Source organism: Chiloscyllium plagiosum, unplaced genomic scaffold (assembly GCF_037043375.1).
Source record: "Chiloscyllium plagiosum isolate Xiang-an unplaced genomic scaffold, Cpla_swu_hap1 HiC_scaffold_7, whole genome shotgun sequence".
NCBI lineage: Eukaryota > Metazoa > Chordata > Chondrichthyes > Orectolobiformes > Hemiscylliidae > Chiloscyllium > Chiloscyllium plagiosum.
In genome coordinates, this window is record NW_028270145.1 from 64566312 (window position 1) to 64578420 (window position 12109).

Below are 12109 nucleotides of genomic sequence, written 5' to 3' on the forward strand. Positions count from 1 at the left end.
AGAATGTTATAGGAAATGGTTAAATGCTCTCTTGTAAAAGAGAATCATTGTCTGACATTTGCATGGTGCAAATGTTCAATAACACTTATCCAGCCAACCCCAAATATCATCTAGATCTTGCTGACATCTGAGGAATCGCAAATGGTGAACATTGTGCAATTATCATTATCTGACTTGCTGTAGTAATCACTGCTTTTATTAGTTGGTGCAATCGAGTTTCTGGTCCATAGTGATTTCCTAAATATTAAGGGGAGGTAGTTAGGCTGTCTTTTGTTGCCAGTTGCTATTATGTGGCACTTGTATGACATTGATAGTACAAGTTGAATATGAAGACATGCCGGGACTGTTTCATACTTGCACAATTACTTGAAGAACTGGAAATGAGTTTGAACATTCCGCAATGATTGATAAGTATTGTCACTTCTGTTTTTGGTGAAGGATACATCATTTTAAGCAGCTAAGGAACCTATGCCTTATGCATTGGTCTATTCTGGGGCTGAGGTGACAAGTGTGATTCCAGCCACTGAAGAGCTTCTTCAGCCTCTGTTAACTGACAACAGGTAATGGTCGAGGTGTAATGCAGTGGCCATATATCCATTACTACAGAAGGCATTACATATAGCATAAATAAGAAGTAAGCACATTTTTAAAAATCAATAATTTAATGGAAAGTGAAACACACATCCAAACCAAATCATCTTCAACAGAGACTGTTCCTAAATACAGATGTAACTTGCTTTCACTCACCTTTTTGTGTCCCCCGACCAAACTTATTTGTGCTTCGGGAATGGAATGGATTGGAATCATGATTTGGAGTTGAAGCAGCAAACACAGGTGGAATTCGTAGCATGCCTGATGGGAAAAAAGTTGTCCCTGGACGAGTCTGCGTTTCTGTAGTTCGCCACCATTCAGTACCTTCATAAAAGCAAAGCAAGAGCTTTGTATTAGGGTTTGTGTTTTTAGGTAACATTGTAATACCAAATTTAAAAACTTACTTAAACGTGAATCAGTACATTTCTTCAAATATCAATGGTTAAATAATCCATAACAGGCATTCTAAGCAAGATTTTGCCTGAAAATTCTAGCTAAGGATCATAAATTTTAGTTAGAAATGTGAGTGTCAGATGCAAAATAAACGAAAAAAAGCTTTTAAGAAAGTGATAAAAGGGTAAAATAAACTATAGATTTAATTAATTTGTGTCTGTATAACAAGGTAAGAATTAACATCAAGCAAACTTAAATAATGAATGACTTGGGTGAGGTATGGCAGTGGTAATGTCACTGTACAACTCATCCAGTAAACCCTAGGAACATTCTGAGGACATTGGTTCAAATCCAACCATAGCAGTTTGTGGAATTTAAATTCAATTGACTATAATCTAGAACCAAAAGCTCAACTGAGTAATGGTGAACATCAATTATCATTCTTACCTGGTCTGACCTACAAATCCAGAGAGTTTTTAAACTCTTTAACTGATCTCTGAAATAGTTTAACAAGCCCCCAGTTCAAAGACAGTGAGGATGCACAATAAATGCTGGCCTTGACTTTTTAATAGCTATTGGGTCTGTGTTCTATGCACTGTTTCTGACTTGATTGCACTGTCTTGTCTATGTTTGTTACTGCTATCTTTGTGACGAATGGAAGTGGGAATTTACAGAGTTAGGTAGAAAGTTAGCAAGCAGGTCATCAAATGTAGCAATCTCCAGATTGCTCCCAATGTCACATCAAATGAGTACAGAAATAGGACAGTAAAGCAAATGAATGCAGGGCCGGAAACATAGTTCATGAGAGAGGGTTTTAGATTCCCAGGACATCGGGATGGGTTCTGGGGAAGATGGCACCTGAACAGACCTGGGATTGAGTTACAACAAGGCAGTTTTCTAGAGCTGGAAAAGCTTTAAACTAATTTAGCAGGGGTGGGGGAACCAAGGGAGAATAGTACAGATGATGACCAGGGTTCATAACATACACAGAGATGAAACTGGCACGAGCATAAACAATAGCAAGTTAGCAGAATAAGTCTGCGTAAGAGAAAACACATGAAATCTAATTCAAGGTTACTGTGCATGTATATGAAAGCACATGGTATATTAGATTGGGGAATTACAGCTGCATATTGTTTTGATGTTGTGACAATAACAGATCTGGCTCAAGGAACATCAACACTGGGTGCTAAGTATTGCTGGGTACAAAATATTCAGAAAAAATAGAAAAGGAAGCAGAGTTGGAGAGGTAACAGTATTAGTTAAGGAGTGCACTGCAGTGCTGGAGAAACAGAATGCCTCAGAAGGGCAGAATCAACTTGAATCGAGTGTGGTGCTGGAAAAGCACAGCAGGTCAGGCAGTATCCAAGGAGCAGGAAAATCGACATTTCGGGCAAAAGACCTTCATCAGGCATGCACAGAGTCAACTTGGCTCGAACTAACAGACAAAAAGGTTATAATTACATTGCTAGGTGTAGTCTATAGACTACCAACAAGTGAAAAGGATGTATACGATCAAACCTGCAGGGAAGTTGCAGAGAAATGCCAACATTATAGGGTAGATAGATATAATGGAGACTTCAATTACCCAAACATAGAGTGGGATACTTGTAGAGTATAGAACAGCAGGGTACAAGTGTTCCTGGATTGCATGCAGGAGAGCTTCTTACATCAGGTTTCTCATCCAACAAGGATGCACTGATGGATTTGGTTCTTAGAATTCAAGAGAGTCAAATGGATCAAGTGTCAGTTGTGCAACATTTAGGAAACAGTGACCACTGCATCATAACAGTCAGGACGATAGAGAATTACATGCAACAGACCAAAGAAAGAAAATTCAATTGGCAGGGGATAAGAATGGGGTAACAGAGAGCTGGGCAGGATTGACTGGAATGAGAAGGTGGCAAAATCAATAATTGAACAATGTGCTCTCTTTAAAGAGGAAATTATTCAGATACAGTCAAAAATATACTCTCGCACATGAAAAAGGTAGAACAAACAAATCCAGAGGTAAGTGGATGATAAAGGAGATAGAAATTATGATGAAAAATATGTGCTTATGAAAAGTGTCAGAAAATAAAGTTGAGAACCATTAGGAACATCAAATGCTCAGAAGGAAAGCGAAAAAGCAAATGAAGGAAACAAACAGAAAGATGAGAAACAATGAGAAAAGACCAGCAGTCAATATTCTATGGCCATAAAAAAAAAACAGTAAGAGGGTGATAAATAGGAGGAACAGTGCCAATTAGTTACCAAAAGGTATTTACACCTGGCCAGGGGACACGGTTGAGGTCTTAAATGAATACTCTGATACTTGTCTTGACAAAAAAAAGAGACATGTTACCCAGGCCATGGTGACAAAGGATGGAACCCAGCCATTAGAAGGGTTCAAGTTTGATCAGATAGAAGTGTTGGGTAGACTATTGACACTTAATGTTGACAAAATGCAGGACCAAACAAAATCCATCCAAAGATTTTGAAGGTAATGAGAGTTGAAAATGCAGGAGCAGTAGCCACAATCATTTAGTCCTCCCTACGCTTGGGGAGGTGTCAGAAGACTGGAGCATTGCAAACACTCTGGATGTATAATGGCTTTGGTGGGTTAAGATTGACAGATTGTAATGCTAAGTCCAGCAATTACAGACCAGTCAGTTTAACATCAATGGTAGAGAAGCTTCTACGACAATTATTCAGGAGAGAATTAGTAGTTGCACAGAAAAATTGGGTTGATTAGGAAGAGTCAGCATGAATTTCTAAAGAGGACATTGTGTTTAGCTAACATTTTTTGAATTTTTTTTTAAGATACAACAGAAAGGCTTGACGATGCTAACAGTGTAGATGTGGTGCACATGGATTTTCAGAAAATGGTTGAGACAGTTCTACACGACAGACTTGTAAACAAAGTTATAGGTCATGGAATGAGAGCAGCCAGAATACAAAATTGGCTGAGTAATAGGAAATTGAGATTAATGGTCAATGGATATTTTTCAAGCTAGAAGAAGGTTTGTAATTAAGCTCCCCAAAGAACTTTATAGGTACATGAGCTTTTACAGTCTGACATTATGTTTCTTATTAGTTTACTTTAACATTCTATCATCCTTTTCTTGAATGTTTCTTGATCTGACATTCCTAATGCTTCCAATCTTCTGGTTTACGATTTATATTTTACAAATTTATAAACCTCTTCCTTGGATTTAATATAATCTTTCACTTTGCCTCTTTCTAGCCGCGGGTGGCTTAACTGACCTATTGGAATTTTGTGTCTCAAAGAAATGTGAATGCATTAATTATTTAAATGTTAGCTACCACCCACCTACTATAATTTCTTCTAATGTAGTTTCCCAATCTACTGCAAACAATTCACACTTATATCTTCACAGTTTACTATCATTAAATTTAAAATCCTGATTTCAGATTAAACTGTATAATTTTCAATCAATGTAAAATTATAACATTGTGCATAATAATATTATTGATCAGCCCTGTCTCATTCCACAACACTGACTACTAAAATACCACAGTTTCTTGTTGGAGGTTCTCCAAAAATTTAATTTACATCCCAGGAATTTGTTCTCCACAATTAATGCTAATTAGGTTTACTTAGTCTAGTAGGGTTGAGGTCCCCTATTACTGCATTATCTTTGTTACATGCATCTCTAACTTCCTGATTTATACGACACCCTATATTACCAATATGATTTGATGACCTATCATCAACTCAGTGAAGTAAACTCACTGTTTACTTCACCCAAACTGATTCTATACCTTGATCTTCCAATCTACTATCCTCTCTGTTTAATATAGTATTTGCATCCTCAATCAACAGTTTTATTTCATTTCCTTTCATTTTTTGTGTATCTTTCCTAAGTATCAAATACCCTTAGACATTCAGTTTCTAATCTTCATGACCTTGTAACTATGTCTCCATAATGGCAATTACAGCATAACTAAATATTTTTGCAGCAACCTGTTCAGAGATGTTATTATACAACTCTGGAACACATGGTTGAAACCAGACCTTCTGGCTCAGAGGTAAGGAAACTATCACCTATTTACTTCTACAAAATTAATTCATCTATCTTGTTTTGTTTGAAGTGTATATTAAGGTCAAATGATTTAAAGATTTAACATAAATAATAAGAGGGACAAGAATGCTATGAGAAAAATATTTTCACCTAATGGGTTAGGTTCTGGAATGCACTACCAGAGAATGTTGAAGCAGTCCAAAGGCAATTTGGTGATTACTTGAAAAGGAACAATGTGCAGGATTACAGGAAGAAGGCAGAAGAAGAGTACTGCATGAACAACCCATTTACAGAGACAGCACAGATACAATGGGCCAAAGGGTAGTGACCTTCAGATGTATAAAAGAGGATGAGAAAACAAAGGCCATTTTGATCCACCAAAAAACTATCTTCAGCACCTGTTCCTGACATTCTTCCTGATACCAGAATATGCTGCCAAAAACATCAAAGCGTAGTCCTTCTAAGGAACTATCAAGGTATCAAGTGTTCTGCTCAAAGCAAAAACCACCTTCTAGCTTGAAAAATATCCATTGACCATTAATCTCAATTTCCTATTACTCAGCCAATTTTGTATTCCGGCTGCTCTCATTCCATGACCTATAACTTTGTTTACAAGTCTGTCGTTAATCATCTGGCTCAATGTTACTGCTTTCACCATGAAATAATTCTACACAAGTTTGCATTTAATGGTATCATTGCCACTTCCACAGCATAACATTTTACTATTTCTGGAAATCTACTGAACCACAGATCATTTGACTGCTGATAAAGCCTATATTACACTCTGAGAAATGAGGTTTTCAGCCATAATGGCAAGAAGCATAGATCTTAGTACATCAGGGGGCGGCACGGTGGCTCAGTGGTTAGCACTGCTGCCTCACAGCACCAGGGTCCCAGGTTCAAATCTAGCCTTGGGTGACTATCTGTGTGGAGTTTGCATATCCTCCCAGTGTCTGCGTGGGTTTCCTCCGGGTGCACCGGTTTCCTCCCATAGTCCAAAGACGTGCATTTCAGGTGAATTGGCCATGTTAAATTGCCCATAGTGTTAGGTGCATTAGTCAAAGGGAAATGGGTCTCGATGGGTTACTCTTCGAAGGGTCAGTGTGGAGTTGCTGTGCCGAAGGGCCTGTTTCCACACTGTAGGGAATCTAATCTAATCTAAATGCAAGATATTACATTTTGGTACAAAGCAGTGGGACTCTAGTTTGGGCAATTTGGTCAGTATGGACGAGTTGGACTGAAAGGTCTGTTTATATGCTGTATGGGTGTATTGCATCAAGCTAATGAGGAGTCACCTGCTTAATTGCTCCAATTGCTGTGATGAAAGTGCACCCATAATGCTATTAAGGAGGAAATTCCAGGATTTCAAGCCAGCAATGATAAAAGAATGACAATATATTTCTAGGTCAGAATAGTGAGAGATTTGAAGCGGTGTTCCATGCACCTGCTACTATTTTCCTTGTAGTTCATTGTTTCGGAAGGTGCTTTCGAAGAAGTCTTAGCAAATTGCTGCAGTGCATCTTAAAGATGATTCACACCACAGTTACTGAGTTCCGGTGCAAAGATTAGGGTACTGAACAAATAAGCTTTCCTCTCTAATTAAAGCAAATTAGACATGTCATATTTTGGAATTATAAACAGAACTCAGGTGACAAGCAGATGAGATAATTAGAGCTGTCTCCACTGTCCACACAATTGCTAAGATCAGTATCATTACAGGTTGCTGTTTCCACTTTTTTGGAAAAAAAACTGAATTACACAAGGAAAAACACAGTCTCTCAAATTACACATTTAGAAGTTATTACACATAAACATCAATTTGACTTTTATCAACCCCTATAAACATTCTCCTGATTTTTCCTAAAGACAACTTTACTTTTGAAAAGAAAACTCAAAGATTTAATCCCAATCAAAAATTGACACTGATTTTCTAACTTTGACTAATTTTGAGTGGAAACTGCCAGAAGCTGGAGAAAGAAAATCTCAGTCACTGGACACTGCTGACTGAATAATTTGGACATATCCAGAGACACTGCACATTTTCAAACGACACAAGCTAAATTCAATTCAGTGTTGCAGCTTCAAATAAATACATTTACTTCAAGTTCAGGCTTTTTGGAGATAGAGTTTCAACTAATATTTAACTAAAAGACACTAAATCTAACTAAATTGACATAATTAATCATGTTATCATGAAACACAAGGCAGATATTTTATAATATGTTTAACACTTTATGGTTGGGTATTAGAAATTTTAAAAGCCAGATAGAAAACAATTTCACGAACTGTCGGGAGGGAACACTGCATGCCCTGAGTCAGTTGCGCAAGCAGAGAAAAGTCATGCGCTCAATCTGACTTGCATGCATCAGTTCAAATAATATCATGTGTATATTATTACAGAATAGAGTACATAAAAAATGGATTGTGGTGACTCATTAGGTGCAGAAATACAGCTGAGGGATAGGATCTCACTAGAAGAGAAGGTAACGACTTTATCTGCAGGGGAGTTTCCTTGACTCCCAAGGGTCCAGTTCCAAAGAAGGGTAACTGGACCTGAAACATTAATTCTGTTTTCTCCTCACAGATGCTGCCAGACCTACTGAGTTTTCCTATCAATTTCTGTTTTAATCTGAAGGGCTTTGAGCACAGCATTAACCATCAACGCGAATGAAGTAGTCATTCCATTAAAAACAAAGTGGCACATCACAATGGAGCCTCTGCTGACAACTTCTATGGTAAAACAGATCACTATAGAACATAGAACATAGAACTATCACTGCGATGATAGTTCTCAAAAACTGCCACTCTGCCTAGCTGATGGCATAAAAATAGGACAGACTACTCCAACCTGCAACTGAGTCTTCTCGGCTCAGAGCTAATCAAGGTCAACCATTTATCCTTAATGGCAGCTTAATAGTTACAAATGTCAATCTGTAGCGACTTAGGAATCACCTTGTTTGAGCTCTAGGATAGGGAATGGGGCACAAACGACAGATACTAAGGATTGCTGCGTGACCAAGTCTCAATACTTTGCTTAACTTACAAAGTATAAGTGTAATGGATTTGATTAGAGTCATAGAGATGTACAGCACGCAAACAGTCGCTTGTCCAACTTGTCCATGCCAACCAGATATCCTAAATTAATCGAGTCTCATTTGCCAGCAGTTGACCCATATCTCTCTAAACCCTTCATGTACCCATCCTGATGCCTTTTAAATGTTGTAACTTTACCTGCCTCCACCACCTCCCCTGGCAGTTCACTCCATACATGTACCACCCTCTGAATGAACAAGTTGCCTCCGAGGTCCCTTTTAAATCTTTCCCCTCTCACTTTAAACCTGTGCCCTCTAGTTTTGGGCTCCCCTGCCCTGAGGAAAAAGAGCTGGACTAATCATCCTTTCTATGTCCCTCATGATATTATAAACTTCTAAGGTCACCTCACCCCAGTCTCTAACACTCCAGGGAAAATAACCTCAGCCTATTTCACCTCTCCTTACAGTTCAGACCCTCCAGCTCCAGCAAAATCCTTTCTGAACTCTCACAAGTTCCACAACATCTTTCCTATGATTTTAACCTGGATTTTATGTTGGTCTTCATGGCTCAGGATCACAGGAGGCTCTTCAGTGTAATATGATTGCCAAATCCTTGAAAGAGTTATCCAATTAGCCCCACTTCCTTACACTTCAGTCACAGCCTCTGCAAAATCCTCCTTTTCATATGCATACTGAAGTTCTTTTCAAAGGTTGTTATTCTACCATCCATTCATCCTCTTGTCCTTCAGCACCTAAGCTGGTCCAGTGAGACCATCAGAGTCTGCAGCCAAACAATTTCAGGCAGCCTAAAAATGTGCAGCACTAGCAAAACTCTGTTCAGACTAAGTAAACCTTTCAAAGTGATAAAACACCCTAGAGTAGATGAATAATTGACAATTAACAGCAAAATGACAAACTAACAACGAATGTCCAAAAACTGGGTTATCCATTTATGTATATAATTTATCTAATACTAGGCAGCATGTATGTAATGTGAGAGGGGAAAGATCAAAGGAGATGTGAGGGGGAAGCTTTTTCACACAGAGTGGTAAGAGTCTGGAATGCGCTGCCGGGAATAGTAGTGCAGACGATACAGTGGGGGCACTTAAGGGTCTTTTAGATAAGACATGGCTGGCAGAATGGATTGTTTCATTTCGCAATATGTTCAGCACAAATATGGGCTAAGGGGCCCATTCTTGTGCTATACAGTTCTTTGTTCTATGTTCTATCATTAGTGTAGATGTTGTACAGTCTGATTTGGTGCTTCGTGAATTCAGCATATGGTAAATGAAGCATGGGACATTTGAAGTTAGACTGAGCATAAGTCATAGAGATCTAAAGCATCAAGTCTGCATTGGTCAAGAACTACCACCTGACTATTGTAATCCCATTTTCCAGCACTTGGCCAATAGCCATGCATGCCTTGGCAAAAAAAGTGCATATCTAAAAATTTCTTAAGAATTTACGAGGGTTTCTGCCTCTACAACTTTTATGGTAGTGCGTTCCAGGTTCCCATTACTCTCTTGGTGAAAATGTGTTTCCTCTCATCTCCATTAAACTGTTTGCCCTTTTTTAAAATCTGTCTCCTCCCCTCACCACCTAACCACCACTACCCCTACCCCTGGACACCGATCCCTCCGCGTGAGTTTTAAAGATATCTCTATATCTCAAATGTGTCCCCTCTCCATCTCCTCTACTTTAAGGAAAATAAAATCAGTCTGTCCAATCTCTCTTCAAAACTGAAATTCTGTAGCCCAAGCAAAAGCTTGGTAACCTCCAGTGCTATCAAATTTCTCCTATAATGTGGATTCAAGAACTGCACACAATACACTAGTTGTGGTCTAATCAACATTTTGTACAGTTCCAGCAGGAAGTGCAGGATGATAATCTAAAGAGATCAATAAACCTTTCAAAACACTGCTAATGTGCACTCCTTCAGCCAGTGAACGAACTTTAAATAACTTGACAGGTAACATATTTCACCCACGAAGTATTTGCACTTCCTGTCTACTCAGATTAGGATTTCAACAGGCCAGCTAGCACATAAACAACAGCACAGCACGACTGAAGTTCTGCAAAATCATCTCGCACTACGGACCGCCATTAATGAAAATAAAATAATTTAAATGATTTGGTCACTTCAGCAGTCCGGGACATTCGACCTCGGACCTTGGGTGACCATCCTCCAAGGCAGACTTCGGGACAGGCAATGACGCAAAGTGGCCAAGCTGAGGCTGATAACCAAGTTGGGGATGGCCTCAACTGGGACCTTGGGTTCATGTCACACTACAGGTAACCCCATTCCACTTTAGGAAAAAGTGAGGACTGCAGATGCTGGGGATCAGAGCTTAAAAATATGTTGCTGGAAAAGCGCAGCAGGTCAGGCAGCATCAAAGGAGAAGGAGAATCGACGTTTCAAGAAGGGCTTATGCCCGAAATGTCGATTCTCCTTCTCCTTTGATGCTGCCTGACCTGCTGCGCTTTTCCAGCAACAAATTTTTAAGCTCCCATTCACTATACACAACACACCAGTACAGACCCACACACTCACTGAGACCCTCTCTCATACACTCCCACACTTACATTCTCTCAGACCTATACTCCTTTACACTCAAACACATACTCTCGCAGACACTCATAACCCCCACCACACTTCCTTCCTTCCCCCCCCCCCCCATACATACACATTTAAGTTTGTAGGGTAAATTTGTACTTACAGAATTACATTTTACTTTGCTCAAAAACTGCATAAATCCATGTAGGATTCTGCAAATCCATTTTTTAGATTAGAATCAGCCTGACCATTGTAGCACAATCTCACATAGGACAGCTCACACCTTCAATGCATTACCTGGGCCGACATGACACCAATTGTTAAAGATCACTTGAGAATGTAACTTTTAAAAAAGTTTTGTGATTTACATATGAAAGAACTGAAACCAACATGTTCATTCTAAAAGATGAGAGAACTTAATAAGCAATCCAAGTCTTTTTCAATATATAATTTCAGATACAGCACACTATAAACTTTCCCCATAAATTCTGTGTCTTACGATCTTATACTCCACAACCACCTGAAAAAGCAGCACTCCGAAAGCTAGTGCTTCCAAATAAACCTGCTGGACTATAACCTGGTGTTATGTGACTTTTAACAAAATAATTTAAAACTTCAAGAGTACCTGGAAAGGATGACAGCTGTGTATGTCCCACTAAGGCTGTAGATGCACCAATTGTTCCCAGGCCACCAAACTCCGAACGCCCTGAGCTTGTAGTGTGCAGTCCAAAGGCTGCGTGGTTAACCATTGGGAAGGCACTCGATACTCCAGACAAATTAAAAGGCTGATCTCCAGCTGCTGCTCTAAACATTTGCCCTGAAAATCAACAAAAAGGTAAATGCTACAGATTGCTTTATTGCATCTGAGTCATCAAAGTAGTTTGAAAAAAATCTAGTACTGACTACATGCATTTAAGTTTCTAACTTGTCACCGATTATATTTCCAACATTTTCTATAATAGATGCAGCAATCTGTAAATGTCAAACACCTAACCATAATATACTGAACATTTTACTATCCATGTTCCTTTGGCACTTGTAACCAAATAATGAGCAGGATATCTGAAAATAACAAGAAATTTGTATCAACAATACAATGAAAACTTTACATGAACATTTTAATTAAAAAAAACACATTCTACACATTTGGTTGAAGGAATTTTCTTTGTTTATTTGATGGGGGAAATTGTGTTCAACCAACCAGTCAAGACTGAGGAGGACTAGACCAAATTATTGGAGACCATTACTAAAATTGCAGTATGTGGAGATAATTGGCACAGTTCAAGAGAGATTTTTTTTAGGTTGTATGCAGATGACATTGATCCATGTGGTGGGGATGATGGACAAAAGCACCGAAAGACAAAGGAATGAAGAACAAGATTACTAAAGTCAGCTTGAGCCGAGAGAAGAGGAATTGAGTGAAGATATAAAGATTAGATTAGATTAGATTCCCTACAGTGTGGAAACAGGCCTTTCCGCCCAACAAGTCCACACCAACCCTCCGAAGAGGAACC

The 12109-nt window shown here is 38.9% G+C and overlaps 1 protein-coding gene across 13 annotated transcripts in view; it reads right to left on the reverse strand.

Moving 5' to 3' along the window:
• baz2ba (bromodomain adjacent to zinc finger domain, 2Ba) overlaps nt 1–12109 on the reverse strand; it is a 356889-nt gene that overhangs the window by 155148 nt on the left and 189632 nt on the right. For all 13 annotated transcript variants that reach the window (XM_087989090.1, XM_087989091.1, XM_043693832.2 and 10 more), the window contains 2 exons: nt 11221–11412; nt 748–915 (listed from right to left, as the gene is read on the reverse strand). In XM_087989090.1, coding sequence (XP_087845216.1) covers nt 748–915; nt 11221–11412 — 360 coding nt within the window. The remainder of the gene's footprint in view (nt 1–747; nt 916–11220; nt 11413–12109) is intronic.